The following is a 22322-nucleotide window of genomic DNA, read 5'->3' as shown; positions in this document are numbered from 1 at the left end:
CCGGATCGGGACGTTAAGCTTGACCGCTCCCTCCCTGTGACATTCCAGACGGGTAAACTACGTGCTTTTTTGTGGCATCCCTCGTTTCGCTCCCATAGGATAACACGGGAACAGCCATTGTTTTATAGAATTTCGTGATGGTTTCCTTTTGTACTTTACGGTCCAATATTCTGCTAATAGTACCACAAACAGCTAGGAATTTGTGTATTTTATTGTTGTGGGTGAAATGTTTCGTGAATAATCTAACAACAGAAACTCAATTTAGTGTATAGGCACTTATCACAGTTATCCATACGACACAGATACGCGCTTGATACTTCATAACAGGTTGGATGAAGGTTGGTTCAAATGGCTCTGAGCACTATGGGACTCAACATCTTAGGTCATAAGTCCCCTAGAACTTAGAACTACTTAAACCTAACTAACCTAAGGACATCACACACACCCATTCCCGAGGCAGGATTCGAACCTGCGACCGTAGCAGTCCCGCGGTTCCGGACTGCAGCGCCAGAACCGCACGGTTGGATGAAGGCCACGGTAACAACTCTGCTAGGACCTTCCCTAGAACGGCGATGAAGGATTGTTGCATCCACCCCCTACGTCCATTACCTGGGTATGGGACTAGTAGTGCAGCGAAAGTAATGTATCGCCGGCGCAGCGCTTGTGCCTTTCGGTGAGTCGTCGCCTTTATTCCTAAATGCTGAGTACGGGGCTACATTGACTCGGAGTGTTCGAGATTTCAGGATAATTAAAAAAAAAAGAGAGACTATACACCCTCAACACGTTGTTAGAAAGAGTAAAGATTATTCACGAGACATTTCACCCACAACAGTATTAAAATATGATATTAGGTGACTGAAGGAAGATCACAAATCAGACTGGGGAAGCAAGGGGGAAGGTTACCAGCAGTGTCCGTTTCAAGCAAACCGCCTCATTATTTGCATCAATCATTTCAAGGAATCCACTGACAACGTAAATCTCGATCGTTAGACTTTGATTTGAATTCATTGTCCTCTCGCATGCGACTCCTGAGTTTGACCGCTGCGACAAGTCTCTCGGCAAGGTATTGTAAAAGTTCTGTAACCAGAAATATGCATTTCATCAAAATGAAGGTAACTAAACTGAAAAATTATTCCATCATAACAAAGTGGGAGGAAGGCAATGGTAAACCACCTCCATTAGGACCTTGCCTATTACGGCGGTGCGGGTCTCCCGCATCGTTCCCCTACGCTCTGTCACGGAGTATGGGACTTCATCATCATCAACAAAATAGTCAAAATAGTTAATACTTTATTCGGTCACCTGTAGCTGACGTATGATGTGGCATGAATTCTAGAGGCTTTATAGCCATCGCTTACATGACTGAGACAGAGCTGTGGTGAGGTCAAGGAATGAGCGTGGGGGCTGAAAAGCCACGCCCCAATGAATCCACGCTGTCGGGTGCCCGGAATGTACGAGCTGTGGCTAGAAAAAAACCGGACAAGTACTGGTGAAACAATAAAACGAATGCAATAAGGCTGAAAGTCGCGTGGCTTGTCACGTGACTCTCGCTCCGCCTACTGCTCGAGTTTCATCTGTCTCCTGCACTCAGTCTGCCCGTGGCGTCTGTTTTAAGTAGTTGACGTTTTGTCTGTGCGTCGGAAAATGTTGAGTGTACAGAAAGAACAGACTGTTAACATCAAATTTTGTTTCAAACTAGGAAAATCTGCAAGTGAAACGTTTGTAATGTTACAACAAGTGTACGGCGATGATTGTTTATCGCGAACACAAGTGTTTGAGTGGTTTAAACGATTTAAAGATGGCCGCGAAGACACCAGTGATGAAACTCGCACTGGCATACCATTGTCAGCAAAAACTGATGCAAACATTGAAAAAATCGGTGAACTTGTTCGAAAAGATCGCCGTTTAACAATCAGAGCAGAGCAGCGATCTTGTCGAACAAGTTTACCGATTTTTTCAATGTTTGCATCAGTTTTTGCTGACAATGGTCTGCCAGTGCGAGTGTCATCACTGGTGTCTTCGCGGCCATCTTTAAATCGTTTAAACCACTCAAACACTTGTGTTCGCGATAAACAATCATTGCCGTACACTTGTTGTAACATTACAAACGTTTCACTTGCAGATTTTCCTAGTTTGAAACAAAATTTGATGTTAACAGTCTGTTCTTTCTGTACACTCAACATTTTCCGACGCACAGACAAAACGTCAACTACTTAAAACAGACGCCACGGGCAGACTGAGTGCAGGAGGCAGATGAAACTCTAGCAGTAGGCGGAGCGAGAGTCACGTGACAGGCCACGCGACTTTCAGCCTTATTGCATTCGTTTTATTGTTTCACCAGTACTAGTCCGGTTTTTTTCTAGCCACACCTCGTAAACCAATATTGCGTGATTCTTCAGTTTCTCCCTGCGTATTTGTTGCTCGGACAGTCCACGGGTATACTGCCGGTTCATAGTGTCCAACGGGCACAATATTTCGGCGATCAGACATGTCGCCATCGTCAGGTGCGCTGACGAACTGAGCTCCTGAGGGCGGGAGGCTGATTTAAATCCCCTCCCCCAGCGGGCCGCTCTCTTCGCCGTCCGCGCCCGCGCGCCGGCGGTCGCGAAGACGTGGGCGTCGGAATCTGTCGTAGCGTCGATGTGCTTGCTACGTCCGCCCTGGTCGCCAGTTCGTACTTCTTGCTGAGAGTCTTCTTAATTGCATTCAATGCCGGGTCGCAAGCCTTGCTGAGACTGTAGCCGCAATCTCGGTTGATAAGATCTTGCCTGGTGCGAATTTCGATAGCCTCCCTTATAATGGTGTCCCAATATTTAGAGGTCTGAGCTAGGATCTTGGTACGCTCATAATCCATCTCGTGTTTCTCGGACAAACAGTGCTCTGCTACCGCCGACTTATTTGGATATTTCAGTCGACTGTGCCTTTGATGTTCTCGGCAACGATCTTCGATGGTGCGTACTGTTTGTCCGATATAAGTCTTCCCACTCTCACAGGGAATTTGGTATATGCCGGCCTTCCTCAAACCGAGTTCATCTTTCAGACTTCCCAGTGATGCCCGTGTTTTATTGGGCGGGCAAAAGACTAAGCAGACGGCCTACACTACGCTTGTCTGTCCTCTTTAGAATACTGCTGCGCGGTGTGGGAACCTTACCAGATAGGACTGACGGAGTACATCGAAAAAGTTCAAAGAAAGGCAGCACGTTTTGTACTATCGCGAAATATGGGAGAGAGTGTCACAGAAATGATACAGGATTTGAGCTGAACATCATTAAGAGAAAGGCGTTTTCCGTTGCGACGGAATCTTCTCACGAAATTCCAATCACCAACTTTTTCCTCAGAATGCGAAGATATTTTGTTAACACCGCCCTACATAGGGAGAAACGATCACCACTATAAATTAAGGGAAATTAGAGGTCGTACGGAAACTATAGGTGTTCGTTCTTTCCGTGCGCTATACGAGATTGGAATAATAGAGAATTGTGAAGGTGGTTCGATGAACCCTGTGCCAGGCACTTAAATGTGATTTGCAGAGTATCCATGTAGATGTAGATGTAGATGTAGACCTGCGCTAAGGGGTGGGCGGGGTGCGGGGAAGGGAGTGTTCGGGCGTCGAGCCCTCAGAGCTCTCCTGACGTTATTTTGCTAATGCCGCATCGTATGCACAGCTCCGTTGACAAGATCGTCACGTACTAGTATATCTCCATTGCCTCCTCGACAGCCGAATCCCAGAATCCATTGGCGCGGCACAACAACTTTTCCTATTCAAAAACAAACAAGTTACCTTCCTTAATGTTATACTCATTCTCGGGAACTTCGCCTGTAGATGACTAGTACGAAACTCATCGAAACGTTGCGACAACACGACCCTACGACTCGGCTGATAAACCGAGAAGATTTCATCAGTGAGTCTATGTGTTCATCAGTATGGTCTGTTGTTACTGTTGATTGATATCACCAAGACCAAGCATTGCAAAAGTGTGTGTGTGTGTCTGTGTGTGTGTGTATGTGTCTGTGTGTGTGTGTGGTGTGTGTGTGCCGGCCGCGGTGGTCACGCGGTTCTAGGCGCTCAGACCGGAGCCGCGCGACTGCTACGGTCGCAGGTTCGAATCCTGCCTCGGGCATGGATGTGTGTGATGTCCTTAGGTTAGTAAGGTTTAAGTAGTTCTAAGTTCTGGGGGACTGATGACAACAGATGTTAAGTCCCATAGTGCTCAGAGCCATTTGAACCATTTGTGTGTGTGTGTGCGGGTGCGCGCGCGAGAGAGTGTGTGTGTGTGAGAGAGAGAGAGAGAGAGAGAGAGAGAGAGAGAGAGAGGACTGAGAGAGAAAGGGGTAAACAAAAGAGAGAGAAGTTTAAAAAAAATATTTATACGTATATTCAGTTGCCATACAGACGTAAAGACGTCTGCGAATTTATTTGCGCATGTGATGGCACGTTGTTTCGAAATCTCGCTTGCGTTAAACGTGTCAGCGAAACTGAAGCTTGTGTCAATAACCGCAACTCCTCTTCGCTTGCAGTTTCAAAACTTCTCTATGCCGCAGCATATGTGCAAATTGTTTGCTGGAAAATTGCCTTTGGTGTGGTAGTTTGCAGTTCTGTAGTCAGTGTATGGATTGCTGCTGTCATCCTTAGGTAGTCATTAGCCACGGACAGTGTTCTTTGCTACTATAAACAAGTAAAGTTGGCAGTACTCTCCGCGATCTAAAACTCTCTCCTTCTGCTGCTCGAAATTTCAGTTTGTATTGAAACGCACCGTTAGAAAATTTATAAATGACTGTGCTTAAACGGACACACAATATTTTTAGCGCAATGCAATCTGACTTTGAAACATCCCTACAAAAGAATGGCCCTGACTAACAATAACCTATACCTTTCACAAATCACTTACCTCACAAAAACCTTCGTTACTCGAACTACTGCAATACAGCAAGCGCCACTACTGCCATTTAAATAACAGATTCTAACTACTGAAGTCACTAACTACTGATAGGCATAGTTAGCAAATAAAAGATTTTGATAAAGAAAAAACAATGTATTTACCTTAATAGTGTTCAAAAGTCATAATGTATATATCAGTTCGTGACATCCAGTCTTACAAATTTATTCTCTCTGATGGACACACGTCCAGATCATCCGCTCTCAAAACTCCGCCCTGCCCGCATCTCGTGGTCGTGCGGTAGCGTTCTCGCTTCCCACGCCCGGGTTCCCGGTTTCGATTCCCGGCGGGGTCAGGGATTTTCTCTGCCTCGTGATGGCTGGGTGTTGTGTGCTGTCCTTAGGTTAGTTAGGTTTAAGTAGTTCTAAGTTCTAGGGGACTGATGACCTTAGATGTTAAGTCCCATAGTGCTCAGAGACATTTGAACCATTTTTGAAAACTCCGCCATCTCTCTCCCCACATCCACCACTGCTGGCGGCTCACCTCCAACTGCGCAAGGCTACGCGCTGTTAACAGCCAACTGCCCAACACTACAGTAGCGAATATTACAACAATGCCACCCAGCCACAGACTGCACACAGCACAGCCAGTCATTTTCATACAGAGCGCTACGTGGCGTTACCAATATAAAAACCTAAACAGACTACTTACAGTATGATAGATACGATTCACGAAATATGAAAAAATGTATTTCAGTCGATAAACACGGAATTACGAGACGTGTACTACATTTGTATTTAATACGTCGGTGCAATGAAATGCTTACACTAAATACCCCATCTGCTTGCTGTGCGTTAATGCGCTTCCTGTGATACTTTATGTGGGCCACGAATGCAATTGGGTTCAACGTCGTGTGTCTTACAGACCATGACTACATTAAACTTTGGTCTACCTCATATTGCAACATCAAAATACTTAAATCAATAACAGGCGCCTTTAGTAGGTTCCTTTTCATAATTTTTACAAGCGAACAAAACTACTCTATGGGACAAGTTTATAGTTTTTTTTTTTTTTTGACTGAACTTGTTACTCCCATAAGATATGTCTCGAAAGTATAGATTCGAACAGTGAGTATCTGACCGCAACAGATATCGTATTAATTAATATACTGAATAGTTTCGTTAGTCACGTGCGAGAATTCTCAGAATTGTATAAATTACGTAATAATAACATGAGATAGAGGTAATTATTAAAACTTGACTTAGAACATAGTAATATACTGTCATTGCCCTGGTGTAACGCGTCACAGGTTTAAAGCACCGCACGCGCCAGCATCAGTGTGAAGTGGTCTGTAATGTTCATTGTAAGCTGTTTGACTGGATGTATGATCAAAATCGTAATGTGGAAAGTTACCACATCGCACTGGGACAGTAAGAGCCATATAGATGACGAAGGTGAAAACTGTTACATGACGGAAACAATATTCACACTGGACTAAAACATAAAAAATAAAAACACGCACGCTAGCACAGTCGTCAAACACGTTGCGAGCTGTTACTGGTTCCACTTTCCTATTTTGTGAGCGTGCTTGGGCAGTCAGCGTTCATCTGTTTCTATGCTTGTTTGTAAGGGAAACAGGAGCCGAGCAGTGGTTTAAAAAAAAATGGCTCAAATGGCTCTGAGCATATGGGAATTAACATCTGTGGTCATCAGTCCCCTAGAACTTAGAACTACTTAAACCTAACTAACCTAAGGACATCACACACATCCATGCCCGAGGCAGGATTCGAACCTGCGACCGTAGCAGTCGCGCGGTTCCGGACTGAGCGCCTAGAACCGCTAGACCACCGTGGCCGGCTAGTGGTTTAAACCACTGACGAATTGGCACTACGGTAATGAAAGTAAGTTACTAAGTTTTAATTTGTGTTTTAATGATTCTCTTTATGTGATGCTGTTGTTGTTGTTTTTGTCCGTAGACTGGTTTTATGCAGCTGTCCAAGTTAATAAATCCTTTACAGGCCTCTTCGTCTCTGATTAACCGCTGCAACCTAAATCCCTTTGAATCTGATTTCTGTGTTCAAGGCTAGGTCTTACATAAAAAATTTTTACTTGTTAAATTTACTTGTTAAATTACCAGTTTGACTATTCCTTGATGTCTCAGTATAAGTCCTGTCAACTGATCCACTTTTTTTACTTGAGTTCTTCCATAAATTTCGTTTTTCCCGACTTACCTTCACTACGTCCTCATTAGTTACTCGATTCACCCGTCTGCTTTTCAACATTCTTCTGCAGCACCACATTAAAAAGCTTCCATTCTTTTCATGTCTAAACCGCTTGTCGTCAATGTTTCACGTCCGTACAGGGCTAGAATGCAGACAAATACCTTTAGAAAAGACCCCCTAACATTTAAATTATATTCGACGTTAAAATTTTTCCCTTTAGAAAAATACTGTTCCTGCTGTTGCCAGCCTGCATTTAATTCCCTCTCTAGTTTGTCTATAGTCAGTTGTTTTGATGCCTACATAGCAAAACTCAATCTTTTAGAGTCTTATTTCCAAATCTAATTTGCTTAGCATCGCTTAATTCGAATACATTCCCTTGCCCTTGTTTTATTTCAGTTGACGTTCACCTGCTAATCTATTTTCAAGTCACTTCACATGCAGCGCGGGATTGGCCGAGCGGTCTGAAGCGCTGCAGTCATGGACTGTGCGGCTGGTCCCAGCGGAGGTTTGAGTCCTCCCTCGGGCATGGGTGGGTGTTGTTGTCCTTAGGATAATTTATGTTCAGTAATGTGTGAGCTTAGGAACTGATGACCTTAGCAGTTAAGTCTAATAAGATTTCACACACATTTGAACATTTTCACTTCACATTCCTCACAGCTGCTCTTCCAAGCTTTCTGCCGTTTCTGACAGAATTAGTCATCAGCAAACCTCCAACTTTCTATTTCTTCTCCCTGATTTTTAAGTCCTTTTACTTTACCTTTTGCTGGATGTATTGAATTACATTTTGGGTAACTTAGTGCCCTGCTTCACTCCCTCCGCACTCCTTGCTTCCCTTTAGTGTATTTCGACGCTTACAACTGCAATGTGATTTCTGCAGACTGTGTAAATAATCTTTCGCTCCCTGTATTTTATTCTTGCAACCTTGAAGACTTCAACGTCTGTAGTCCAAGTTTTCTCTAAATCTACATATGCTACGAACGCAGTTTTTTCTTTTTACAACCTCTCTTCTTAGACAGGTAGTAGGACCGATCTCGCTTCGCGTGCTTCTATCTTTCTCCGGAACCTAAACCGATTTCCATTCCTCTGTTAATACCCTGAGGTTAAAAAAGTCGTGAGATATCTCCTAATATCATGTCAGAACTCTTTTGCCGATTGTAGTGCAGCAACTTGTCGTGGCTTTGAGTCAACAACTCGTTGGAAGTCCTCTGTAGAAACATTGAGCCATATTACTTCTATTTTTTTTTTCAGTCGTCAGTTCTGACTGGTTTGATGTGGCTCAGCAAGAATTCCTCTCCTGTGCCAACATCTTTATCTCATAGTAACAGTTGCAACCTACGTCCTCAATTACTTGCTGGGTGTAGTCCACTCTCTGTCTTCCTGTGCAGTCTTTACCCTCTACAGCTCCTTCTAGTACCGTGGGATCTATTTCCGGATGTCTTAACAGATGTCGTATCACCTTATCCATTCTTCTTGTCAGTGTGCTGCCACCATAGCCTTCAATAACAGCGAAAGCGTTGCCGGTGCAGGATTTTGTATCCCATGAATGTTCGATGGGATTCAAGTAGGACGGTCTGGGTGGCCAAAGTAATCGCTCGAAATATGCAGAAGGTTCTTCAGACCAATCACGAACAATTGTGACCTGGTGACTTGGCACATTGTACTCCATGGAAGCTCCATAATTATTTCTGAACATGAACACATGAATGGCTGCAAATGATCTCCAAGTAGCCAAACATAACCATTTTCAATCAATGATCTGTTTAGTTGGACCAGAGGACCCAGTCCATGCCATGCAAACACAGCCTACATTATTATGGAGCCACCACGAGCTTGCATAGTGCCTGGGTTGGTTGGTTGTTTGGGGGAAGAGACCAAACAGCGAGGTTATCGGTCTCATAGGATTAGGGAAGGATGGAGAAGGAAGTCGGCCGTGCTCTTTCAAAGGAACCATCCCGGCATTTGCCTGGAGCGATTTAGGGAAATCACGGAAAACCTAAATCAGGGTGGCCGGATGTGGGATTGAACCGTCGTCCTTCCAAATGCGAGTCCAGTGTGCTAACCAAAGCGCCACCTCGCTCGGTTGCATAGTGCCTTGTTGATAACTTGGGTCCTTGGCTACGTGAGCTGTGCGCCACACTCGAACCCTACATCAGCTCTTACGAACTGAAATCGGAGCTCAGTTGACCAGGTCACGATTTTCCAGTCGTCTACGGTCCAGCCGATTGGTCACGAATCCAGGAGAGCCACTGCAGGCGACGTCTGCTGTGTTAGCAAAGGCACTCGCGTCGGTGATCTGCTGTCGTAGCCAATTAACGCCAAATTCCGCAGCATTTTTCTAACGGATAGGTCCGTGGTACATCCCACATTGATTTTTGCCGTTATTTCACGCAGAGCTGCCTGTCTATTAGCACTGACCACTCTATGCAAACGCCGCTGCTCTCCGTCGGTAAGTGAACGCCGTCGGCAACTGCGTTTTCCGTGGCGAGTCTTGAACTTCGAATCTCGGAATACAGAATTCCCTAACGATTTCCGAAATGGAATGTCCTGTGCGTCTAACTACAACAACCATTCCGTGTTCAAAATCTGTTAATACCCGTCGCGTGGTCATAATCGCGTCGGAAATCTCTTCGCGCGAATCACCTGAGTACAAATTACAGCTCTGACAATGCCTTGCCCTTTCTTGTGTACGCGATACTACAACCATATGTAAAAATTCAATGGCTTTCGTCACCTCAGTGTAAAAAATGGTTCAAATGGTTCTGAGCACTATGGGACTTAACATCTATGGTCATCAGTCCCCTAGAACTTAGAACTACTTAAACCTAACTAACCTAAGGACAGCACACATCACCCAGCCATCACGAGGCAGAGAAAATCCCTGACCCCACCGGGAATCGAACCCGGGAACCCGGGCTTGGGAAGCGAGAACGCTACCGCACGACCACGAGATGCGGGCACCTCAAAGTAATTCGTTTCATTTTTTTCCAACAGTGACTTATTAGCCTTATAGTACAGGGTACTTATAAATGAATATCGGGGTTTTAACGCTTTATAGCATTTATTGCAGTAAACTTACAGTTATAAAAGATACGTCAAATGAAAGAGCAACTCAAACAGTTGTGTTTGGCACCAGTGCGCATGCGCAGCGCGCAATGTTTACGCCGCAATCCGCTAGACAGCGGTAGTAGCGAAGATGGCGACTACTGAACAGAAAGCGTTTTGTGTTTTGCAGTTTGCAAAGACCGAATCTGTAGTTACTGTGCAACGTGCGTTCCGGCTGAAGTTCGGTTGTGATCCTCCAAGTGATAATAACATTCGTAGATGGTATCATCAATTTGAAGATACCGGCTGCCTATGTAAATGGAAGAGACTGTTGAGCGAGTGAGAGAGTCGTTCACTCATAGCCCAAAGAAATCAGTCGTGGATTACAAGTTCCCATGTCGACAGTTTGGAAAGTTTTAAGAAAACGCGTACAACTATGTCCTTACCGTTTACAGTTATTACAGGCTCTAAAGCCTGCAGACCATGGATTATGTGCCAACTTCGCAAACGAAATGTTGTTTCATAACGATGAAGATTTTCTGGATCATATTGTCTTCAGTGATTAATCGACCTTTCACCTTAGTGGACATGTTAACACTCACAATGTGCACATCTGGGGCTCAGAAAATCCTCATGAGGTGGTACAATGCAACGAGAATCCCCTAAAGTGACTGTTTTTTGTGCCGTACCCTGGCGGAAAGTTTATGGGCCTTTCTTTTTTGGTGAACATACTGTAACTGGCACTTCTTACCTTGATACACTTGAGCAATGGCTTTTCCCACAGTTAGAAGAAGATGAGCCACAGAACTTAATTTCCCAGCAAGATGGTGCGCCCCCTCACTGGCATAGCGAAGTAAGTGATTAGTTCAACTTCATTGTAGGCCACAAGGGGCCCAATGACAGGGCTTGCTTTGCACAGCCTCCACGTTCACCCGACCTAACGCCTTGCGATGTTTTTCCATTGGGGCTTCATCAAGGATCGTGTGTTATGTGCCTCCGCTACCAGCAGACCTCCCTGAATTAAGAAACCAGATTGAAGCAGCTGTTGCAACAATCACTGAAGACACATTTATCAACGTTTGGGAAGAACTCGGCTATAGACTTGATGTGCACCGTGTGACAAATGGTGCTCACATTGAACATTTATAAGATTCTTGGTAGAACTGTTTGAGCTGCTGTTTCATTTGACATATCATCTATAACAGTAAGTTTGTTGTTGTTGTTGTGGTCTTCAGTCCTGAGACTGGTTTGATGCAGCTCTCCATGCTACTCTATCCTGTGCAAGCTTCTTCATCTCCCAGTACCTACTGCAACCTACATCCTCCTGAATCTGCTTAGTGTATTGATCTCTTGGTCTCCCTAAACACCCTGTATTCTTACATCCTGTAATTTCCCCAAGCCGGCCGCTGTGGTCGAGTGGTTCTAGGCGCTTCAGTCCGGAACCGCGCTGCTGCTGTGGTCGCAGGTTCGAATCCTGACTCAGGCATAGAGGTGTGTACTTCTAAGCCTAGGGGACAGATGATCTCAGATGTTAAGTCCCATAGTGCTCAGAGCCATTCGAACCAATTTGAATTTCCCCAAGAATGTAGACGTTCGAGTCTGACAAGCGGAATTAGTCAATAAATAAAAAACGAAGTTAACCTGTGGCGGTTCTGTCTGTGCATTAATTACAACTGTCGCTGCGGCCTCTGCAATAGTCTAGTGCATATCAAAGTATGAAAAATTTCCGTCAATAATTTTCTTGTCCCGGAGTGAAGAACTTTCAGGAACTGTCGACACTCCACGAAAAGAAGCAAACAAAAAATTTCAAGTGGGGAGCATTCGTCCAATGTCAGCGACAGGTCGGGGAAAACCCTGATCGGGTGTAAACAGTGACTTCGTAGCGCGTGTGCATCGCTTGCCCTGAGACCTCATGACGTCGGCGCGCCCTTTGCACACATTCCGTAGCTTGAGTACTCGCGGCCACCTATGACGTCAGCTGGTCACCGAGTCGTAGGTCGCAGCTTGTCATCCGTACATAATGACGCTCTGCTCGTTTGATCTAACATCGTCACAAGCATTCTCCTTAAGCAAAGCAGTGCGGGAATGAACGACATGCTGTTGACCGAAATGTCAACGTGATCAGAAACTTTTGCCATCTGAAGATGGGCATGAGAGCACGAAACCATTTATGGTATTGAACTAAAGCACTTTAAAAGTTTTTTGGCTGACTACGTTATTGATCAACAATCATTATCATTCATGGAGTCAGCTGGTCGTGGTAGCCGAGCGGCTCTAGGCGCTTCAGTCCAGAACCGCGCTGCTGCTACGGTCGCAGGTTCGAATCCTGCCTCGGACATGGATGTGTGTGATGTCCTTGGGTTAGTTAGGTTTAAGTAGTTCTAAGTCTATGGGACTGATGACCTCAGATGTTAAGTCCCATAGTACTTAGAGCCATTTGAACCAATCACGGAGTCCATGAGATCCAGCATGGATAAAATAATATTAAAAAATATAAAATCAGGAATAAAATGAATACTGGTTGACTGGATAACCAGGTCATACAGCGTAAGGTACAGGGCTCTAGCTTGTGACATAGATGGGTGATCCAAACCCGAATCAATCCGTGCGGTTGATTCATGACCGTGGGCTGGAGCAGCGTCGAACCTGAATGTGGTTTTTAGGCGGTTTCCAAGGCTAGTTTAAGCGAACGCTGGACCCGTTTCTACATTCCGCCTCAGAGATTACGATACGCAAACAATAAAAATTCGACAGCACACAAAACAAAGTTTACCCGATTTATAAACACGTGGCGCAGCGACTTGCCTCTCTTAGGCTACTTTAACGACTGAGCGTCAGGAAGAGCAGCCTGCCATAAAGTTAAATAATAAAGTGAAATTTTTCCAAATCCTGAAATAGTAGACCCTATACTAGACGAGATAAAATTTATGGAAAAGGAAGTTCAAAATGATTCAAATGGCCCTGAGCACTATGGGACTTAACATCTGAGGTCATCAGTCCCCCAGAACTTGGAACTACTTAAACCTAACTAACCTAAGGGAGCAGGTGAAACCTGGTGCCATTACAACCCACTGCTCTCGCTCAGCACCAAGATGTCTGGCGAGCTTAACGTCCACATCCAATGGATGGGTCACCATCGACAGTGTCATATACCCTCACTTCCTGAGTCACTGAGCTGTGGTTTAGAAATTAATCCTGGACATGGGCATAAAAATCAGTGATCAGAGACTTTACGTCATCACCCCTCCTCCACTGTGCTGTAAGCCAACAGCACGTGGATTACCCAGGTGGTTACCTATAAAAGTACTTCTTCACACCTGGCGCTGCATAATTTCTGTGATCTGGGGGGAACCGGTGAATGCAACGATTCTATGGTGTGATGGTGATGCAGGTGGGGGATGAAAATGATCACGCTCTGACGGAAGTGGAATGACGAGTACGACCATGGGCCCTGTGGCACCGCAAGTAGCGACTAAAAGTCAAGGAGGTGGAGGAAGGAGGTAAAACGAAAAATGGTGTGAGTTGGAGCATTTTGAGTAGGGAAGGAAAGGAAGGTATGCCTCAGAGCGGATTTCTTCGTTGGATAGTGGAAGCTGATTGAAATTCCGGAGAAAGAGGATGGATAAGGCACGAAGGTGCATGGAAGGTGGAATACAGATGTAGTGGCGCAACAGGGTACTTGGCTGGTGATTAGTGGGTGGGTTGTCGAGATTAATGCACTGGGTCCGAAGGTCTCTGTATGTCCATCTTTTTAGAAATGGTTCCGGGACTCGGCTGTCCGATGCAGGATGTCAAATTAAACACCTTTCAGCCGTCTAGCTTCCAATTTATTTTATTTCGCAACCAGTTTCAACGTTTTACTACGCCATCTTCAGGCCCCTGACCGACGTGTAGGAATATTGTACCTCGGTTGTGATCAAAACAGGGTCCAGGGGCCAGGAATACTAATATTAGTAGATTTTTGCTGTAGTGATCACTTCAACCATGATCCGCCGACGGATTTGGCATCCTGGATCCTATTCGTTTATGCTCCTCTTGAATGCTTGCCTCACCGCGTTACGTGCTATCACGGTATAAGTGTATATTTTTATTTTTATAATTATATATTTTATGATTTTGGTTTGGGGTGGCTTTAAATATTGTGGGCTAACATGAGACTTTGAGTTAACTTTTACCGCGATAACACTCGTACGGACATCGGCTGCCCCGAAGTACGTACGATATAATATTTTTTAAACACAGCGCGCGACTCACCGCCTTCTAATAAATAGTTTGCGTGAGCGCTGCTATTTAGAAAAGAAAATATGCGTATTCTTACGCAAACTGTAATTATTAATATGGGTCTCAGGGGCTACGGGTTATTTATGTACCAAATTACATAAAGATTAACTGAGATATTGAGGAATGTAACGATTTTCAATATTTATTATTCATTATTTGCAAGGCAAAACTGGAGAGAATCTCGTCTGCCGTTAGGCGGCCAAAATGAAACTTACTGAACTCATTCAGTGCTGTGAATTTTGGTAACTGAAATTAATTTTAACTTCTAAATTAATGAAAGATCAAAATTGAGAAGTCTCTCGCATTCACATTTAATAACATGAATCGTCAGCGTAATGGCTGACTAAATCCTGCTAGGGGAGATGAGGTCGCTGCACTACGAAGTTCTGTAAAAATTTTGTTAATTATAATTAATGGTTGCGATCATGAGAAGTGGCAACAAAGTCAATCATACACACTTTCTAATAACAATTTCTATCGTATTTTTTTAAAAATACAGTTAAAACTTACGTTAATTATCAGACAGCACTACAATGGCCTCCTACCACTAGACGAAACAAAACAGGAGAGATAGTTCAATCAAAGTATTGTCTCTGATCTTCATGGCCTATGTTACACAGAGATTATACCAAACAAACTGTGTTTTGTTAATTACATCGATATCTGTGTTTTGATAATAATAACTTACGTTCTTTACTATTTGTCATACATCAAGCACGCGTACACAGTCTTGAAATAACTTATAATTCACACGTCTCATAACAAAAACTTCCTTTCCCTTTCTCCAAATGTCCATTTATGTGACGTACCGTCACAAGTTAATGCTATCTGATGGCGTTGCGGACACGTAACGCGGTGAGGCAAGTATTCAAGCGGAGCAGAAACGAATACGACCGACGTGTGGGAAGATTCTACCGCGGTTGTGATCAAAAGAGGATCCAGGTGGCCAGCAATACTGATATTAGTAGATTTTTGCTGTAGTGATGACTTCAACCATGATCCACTGACGGATTTGGCATCCTGGATCCTATTGGTTTCTGCTCCTCTTGAATACTTGCCTTACCGCGTTACGTGCCCGCAAAGATAGCATTAACTTTGGCTCTGGCCAGTGGTCATAATGCTTCGGCGCCTCTGTGTACGTGTGTACACGGAATCAGAGCGGAGTGGTGTAGAGGTGTTGGGCGTGTGTTGCAGGAGCGGCCACCATGTCGGGCCACGTGCTGCAGGAGCAGAACAGTCGCACGGAGCTGATCATCGCTGCGGATGGCAAGAGCGCGCCACAGCCCGCGAGCCGTCTACCCCAGTACGCTGCTGCCGTCATAGGTGAGTACACACTGTGGCCTGTCTTAAGGGGAGCCGGAGGTGCCTATGCTGCCCATGATAAAATCACTAAGTTTGAGGAACATTTTTGAATAAACTACCAAATAGAAAAATTTGAATTTTTTTAACATATAGAGTGGTTTAGTATTGCAGTTATAACAGAGGGATTTTGGAGTATCTTTTCTAGTTTCATTCTAATTATCTTTTTTATTAATGACCCAATTTTTTTTACAAATAATTGCTTTATAATTAAACTGAAATGAAACTACTGAACATATTGCCAAATGGCTGTGTTACAATGTAAGTTTGACCACTAGGAGTGCTTATGAAAATTTCATCTCTCTAGCTTGAGTGGATTCTGAGAAAATGTTCCTTATATCACCATCATCATCATCATCATCATTTAAGATTGATTATGCCTTTCAGCGTTCAGTCTGGAGCATAGCCCCCCTTATACAGTTCCTCCATGATCCCCTATTCAGTGCTAACATTGGTGCCTCTTCTGATGTTAAACCTATTACTTCAAAATCATTCTTAACCGAATCCAGGTACCTTCTCCTCGGTCTGCCCCGACTCCTCCTACCCTCTACTGCTGAATCCATGAGTCTCTTGGGTAACCTTGCTTCTCCCATGCGTGTAACATGACCCCACCATCTAAGCCTGTTCGCCCTGACTGCTACATCTATAGAGTTCATTCCCAGTTTTTCTTTGATTTCCTCATTGTGGACACCCTCCTGCCATTGTTCCCATCTACTAGTACCTGCAATCATCCTAGCTACTTTCTTATCCGTAACCTCAACCTTGTTGATAAGGTAACCTGAATCCACCCAGCTTTCGCTCCCATACAACAAAGTTGGTCGAAAGATTGAACGGTGCACAGATAACTTAGTCTTGGTACTGACTTCCTTCTTGCAGAAGAGAGTAGATCGTAGCTGAGCGTTCACTGCATTAGCTTTGCTACACCTCGCTTCCAGTTCTTTCACTATGTTGCCATCCTGTGAGAATATGCATCCTAAGTACTTGAAACCGTCCACCTGTTCTAACTTTGTTCCTCCTATTTGGCACTCAATCCGTTTATATTTCTTTCCCACTGACATTACTTTCGTTTTGGAGATGCTAATCTTCATACCATAGTCCTTACATTTCTGATCTAGCTCTGAAATATTACTTTGCAAACTTTAATCGAATCTGCCATCACAACTAAGTCATCCGCATATGCAAGACTGCTTATTTTGTGTTCACATATCTTAATCTCACCCAGCCAGTCTATTGTTTTCAACATATGATCCATAAATAATATGAACAACAGTGGAGACAGGTTGCAGCCTTGTCTTACCCCTGAAACTACTCTGAACCATGAACTCAATTTACCGTCAACTCTAACTGCTGCCTGACTATCCATGTAAAGACCTTTAATTGCTTGCAAAAGTTTGCCTCCTATTCCATAATCTTGTAGAACAGACAATAACTTATATACGAAAAATTCTAATTTATGGGAAATGGCTATCAAAGTTTCTCAATACATTCCTGCACTATAGGATGGATTATCAGGGTCTTCTTCTTCATCCTCCAAATGCTTCCTCTTCTGTCTTCTTTTCTGGCCTGTTGTTCCATCATACGTCATATGCCTTTCTCTTCTTTCTGCTCCTCTTATCCTTTCTCTGTCAATATTTCTTATTGCTCGTACAGTGTTCACCCCAGCTGTAAATCCTAATCCCTTCAGAACTTCACACTTCACACTGTTCCCTTGGTTGTAGGTTGCTATTGCATCATAAATGCCAAAGTGCAGTGTTTTTATGCTTACAAACACCCTTTTAGGAATCACTTTCCAAATCAAATTGTTTATGCTCTCATTAGGATTCTGCGTCTTTCCGTGTAGACATTTGTGTAACAATTCTGGCTGTGCTAAGTCATGAAAAATTGGTTTTATTGTTCCCTCCTGATTCTTGTACATACTGCATATTACCCGCTTTACACAAGAAGTATAATACTACCAACAACAGGCGCAACACTGAACTAATTCGAAACGGTAAACAGCAGAGAGACGATGTTCCGCGCTCCTATTCATTGTAGTATCGCAACTTGGTATTAGTGTTAATTTTCTTTTCCCTGCGTTCTTCCTCTTCTTATATACACGGTTACTAAAAGGTGGCATCGTAACCAGAACAAAAGTGTACGACAGTATTAAATGGAGCAAGATGTTAGAAATTCTGAGGAAAATAGGAGTAAGCTGTAAGGAAATACGGGTAACATTTGTCACAGAAAACAATGTAGCCAACCCTTGCACACTCGTTGTATGCGTAACATAAGGCGCTGTACGCGTAACAGGCCGAGAAAATCCCAAGCAGTTCGCCAGGAAGTCACGAGAGGGTGTTAGATGCATTCAGCGGCCGCCTATTTCCTCTGCAGGCGTGGGGGAAAATGGTAATAACTCCACTTCTATGGCGAGTAGAACAATAATTCAAAGTTTACATTAAAGAGGATTGTTCCAATTAATTTTCGGTAGCAAAAAAAATCGTAATTTTTTGGATTTGACCACCTCCGGCTCCCCTTAAGCGCTAGCGGCAAACATGCCACACCAGAAAAACTTCATGTTTCAAAAGATTCCCCCGCAAACTACATCTTCTAACGGGTTCCGCCACCACTCACAGTTTTCCTTTCATTTGTATTCTGCACGAGGCGTTTCGGGAAATGATTCCCATTTTCAAGTGCATTCTCCATGTGCTGTGCCATTTATTCCTGATGTTTTCCACATGTGAAGCGCTGCATTGTTCCGTTGTCTTTATTGTAATGCACAAAAATAACAGTCGATCTTTACAAAAAGTTACTGGTGAAATTTGGAAAGAACTTCTACTTGCTGTTTGCTTCATGTGGCCCTCCGTTCTTCACCCAGAACTCTCCACTGACGTTTATCCGTCCTCCCAGCTATAAACTTACCCCCATATCCTCTCATCTCAGCCGACCGGTGTGGCCGAGCGGTTCTAGGCGCTTCAGTCTGGAACCGCGCGACCGCTACGGTGGCAGATTCGAATCCTGCCTCGGGCATGGGTGTGTGTGATGTCCTTAGGTTAGTTAGGTTTAAGTAGTTCTAAGTTCTAGGGGACTGATGGCCACAGATGTTAAGTCCCATAGTGCTCAGAGCCATTTGAACCATTTGAACCTCTCATCTCAACCTCTTCACCAACATAACCCCACACTCGTTACCGAGCGAGGTGGCGCAGTGGTTAGCACACTGGACTCGATTCGGGAGGACGACGGTTCAATCCCGCGTCCGGCAATCGCTCCAGGAAAATGCCGGGATGGTTCCTTTGAAAGGGCACGGTCGACTTCCTCCCCCGTCCTTCCATAATCTGATGAGACCAATGACCTCGCTGTTTGGTCTCTTCCCCCAAACAACCCAATCAACCCCACACTCGTTCTGCTTGCTCCAGCTCTCGACTCTTGATAAGACACTTTCCAAATGGCTCTGAGCACTATGGGACTTAACATCTGTGGTCATCAGTCCGCTAGAACTTAGAACTACTTAAACCTAACTAACCTAAGGACATCACACACATCCATGCCCGAGGCAGGATTCGAAACTGCGACCGTAGTAGTCGCGCGTTTCCGGACTGAGCGCCTGAACCGCTAGACCACCGCGGCCGGCAGACACTTTCCAGCCCAGTATCATCCCCATCATAAGTCAGATGCGGCTTCAAGACGCTGTCTGGAACACAATTTTACTTACACTTGACATTATTCAAGTTTGTTAGAGATCAGAGTAATGTAAAACACAGAAGTAAAAAGTTCAACAGCCAAAATTCTATCTTTGGTGACTAGATTCAAAAATTCCCGATACAACAGGAATGATTTCCTTTAGTTCTATGAAGTTCGTACATAATTTTGATTTTCGACCTTGTATATTCTTTTCCTTTTCAGTAACATATTCTAAAGCTTATTATTGGCTAAACAGCTGTAGAATGGTTCAAATGGCTCTGAGCACAATGGGACTTAACATCTGAGGTCATCAGTCCCCTAGAAATTAGAACTACTTAAACCTAACTAACCTAAGGACATCACACACATCCATGCCCGAGGCAGGATTCTAACCTGTGACCATAGCGGTCGCGCAGTTCCAGACTGTAGCGCCTAGAACCGCTCGGCCACCCTGGCCGTCTGACTAGATTCGGTAAGTCGAAGTTGTCATTATCGGATCGTATGCAAGTATATCTCAATGTACCTCCATTATATGTACAATATATTGTATCAAGTCATGACACGTCATTCCAGGAACTTACAGAAAGCTATACGTCTTCATTTCAATAATAATATTTTTTTACATAAAATATGATGGTTATTGAATTGACTACACAAGCTCGTGTTGACACAAGAGAGAAAGGGAGCTCCTTTCATCTACTGTGTCAACAAGAGCTTGTGCAGTCAATGCAATAAGCATAATATTATATGTAAATCTTGTTTTATTATTGAAATGAAGACGTATAGCTTTCTGCATGTTCTTGGAATGACATGTCGCGACTTGATACAATATATTGTACATATAATGGAGGTGTATTTAGATGTATTTGCGTATGATCTGATAACGGATTTGCTGAAAGCAGTCTTCGAAAATAAAATTATAACTAGCAATATTGACGAAGAGGCAGTGTGCGTAGGTACAGTGTGCTTCATTTGTTCACCATTACACCTGACACTGATTTTCCATGCAGCTAACATCCGTATTTTCTTAGTCATATGGTTAACAGGATGTTAGGCCCCAATGTTTCTCCCTTCCATGACTCTGCACTCGGTGCATTTGACAGTAACCTGAGCAGAGTACTTGTGCCCACGGAGTGCTCTTTGCCCGGGCATCGTTCAAGTTGACAGTGTTCGCCTGGTAGGACCTAACTAACGTCCGGCACCACTCTGTGACGAGTCCCCGCCCCAGGTCGACATACCCTGGCGCCAACCCACAATTCGGATCCTCTACTGTCGGCAGCAACCGCGGGCACGCTGTCTCCTACCTGCATGAGCTACACGTCGCCGGCGCCTTGACTCTGCACTCGACCCGTTAGGCAGTAACCTGAGCACTTGTGCCTACAGAGTGCTGTTTGCCCAGGCATCGCTCAAGTTGACAGTGTTCGCCTGGCAGGACCTAACTAATGTCTGGCACCACTCTGTGACGAGTCCCTGCCCCGAGCCGACATACCCTGGCGCCAACCCACAATTCCCCTCCTTGACTGTCGGCAGCGACTGCGGGCGCGCTGTCGGGCAGGCACCTGCATGGGCTACACGCATCCAGCGCCTTGACTCTGCACTCGACCTGTTAGGCAGTAACCTGAGCACTTGTGCCTACAGAGTGCTGTTTGCCCAGGCATCGTTCAAGTTGACAGTGTTCGCCTGGCAGGACCTAACTAACGTCCAGCACCAATCTGCGACGAGTCCCTTCCCCGAGTCGACATACCCTGGCGCCAGCTCACAATTCTGCTCCTCTATTGTCGGCAGCGACCGCAGGTGCACTGTCAGCGGGCACCTGCTTGGGCTACACATCGCAGGCGCCTTGATTCTGCACTCGACACGTTAGGCAGTAACCTGAGCACTTGTGCCTACAGAGTGCCGAGGCATGATTTAAGTCCTCGCCCCAAGCCGACATCCTTGGCGCCAACTCATAATCCCGCTCCTCTACTGTCGCCAGCGACCGCGGGCGCGCTGTCGGCGGGCACCTGCATGGGCTACACGTCACCGGTGCCTTGACTCTGCACTCGACCCATTGGGCAGTAACCTGAGCACTTGTGCCTACACACCGAGTGAGGTGGCGCAGTGGTTAGACACTGGACTCGCATTCGGGAGGACGACGGTTCAATCCCGCGTCCGACCATCCTGATTTAGGTTTTCCGTGATTACCCTAACTCACTCCAGGCAAATGCTGGGATGGTTCCTTTGAAAGGGCACGGACGACTTCCTTCCCCATCCTCCCCTAATTTGATGAGACCGATGACCTCGCTGTCTGGTCTCCTTCCCAAAAACAACCCAAACCCAACTTATGCCTACAGAGTACTGTTTGCCCAGGCATCGTTCAAGTTGACAGTGTTCGCCTGGTAGGACCTAACTAACATCCTGCACCACTCTGTGACGAGTCCCCGCCCCGAGACGACATACCTTGGCGCCAGCTCAAAATCTCGCTCCTCTACTGTCGCCAGCGACCGCGGGCGCGCTGTCGGCTGGCACCTGCATGGGCTACACGTCGCCGGCGCTGCCGCTGCTGCAGCGCGAGACCAACCCGTTCCCTGTGTCCGAGTCTGCGGGCTCCTGGGTGAGCGCGCTGCTCAACGTGGGCGCCGCGCTGGGCGCTCTGCCCGCGGGCTGTCTGGCGGCCCGCGTGGGGCCACGCAGCCTCATCGCCGCACTCCTACTGCCCTTCATCGCCTCCTGGATGATCATCGCCCACAGCGACTCTGTGAGTAGCTCGCCGAAGCGTCAGCTGCACCTCGTACCGATGATGATGTTGAATACAGGGCTCTGAGTGACTCTCTGACGATTGCTCGCTCCTCACGTTCTTTCGCCGCTCTATGTCGACCGTTCCCTTCTTGACGCCGTGCTCGAT

At 45.2% G+C, this 22322-nt stretch overlaps 1 protein-coding gene across 1 annotated transcript in view; it reads left to right on the top strand.

Annotated features, from left to right (window-relative positions):
* The window catches only part of LOC126177070 (facilitated trehalose transporter Tret1-2 homolog), a 64513-nt gene that overhangs the window by 8101 nt on the left and 34090 nt on the right, over positions 1 to 22322 (top strand). Inside the window, exons 2-3 of the mRNA XM_049924310.1 lie at positions 15617 to 15745; positions 21919 to 22175. Of these exons, the coding sequence (XP_049780267.1) occupies positions 15628 to 15745; positions 21919 to 22175 (375 nt within the window). The 5' untranslated portion in view covers positions 15617 to 15627. The remainder of the gene's footprint in view (positions 1 to 15616; positions 15746 to 21918; positions 22176 to 22322) is intronic.

The sequence above is a fragment of the Schistocerca cancellata genome, chromosome 3, assembly GCF_023864275.1.
Source record: "Schistocerca cancellata isolate TAMUIC-IGC-003103 chromosome 3, iqSchCanc2.1, whole genome shotgun sequence".
NCBI lineage: Eukaryota > Metazoa > Arthropoda > Insecta > Orthoptera > Acrididae > Schistocerca > Schistocerca cancellata.
Note: the sequence above shows the minus strand (reverse complement) of the source record. Positions and strands in the feature narration are given on the sequence as shown.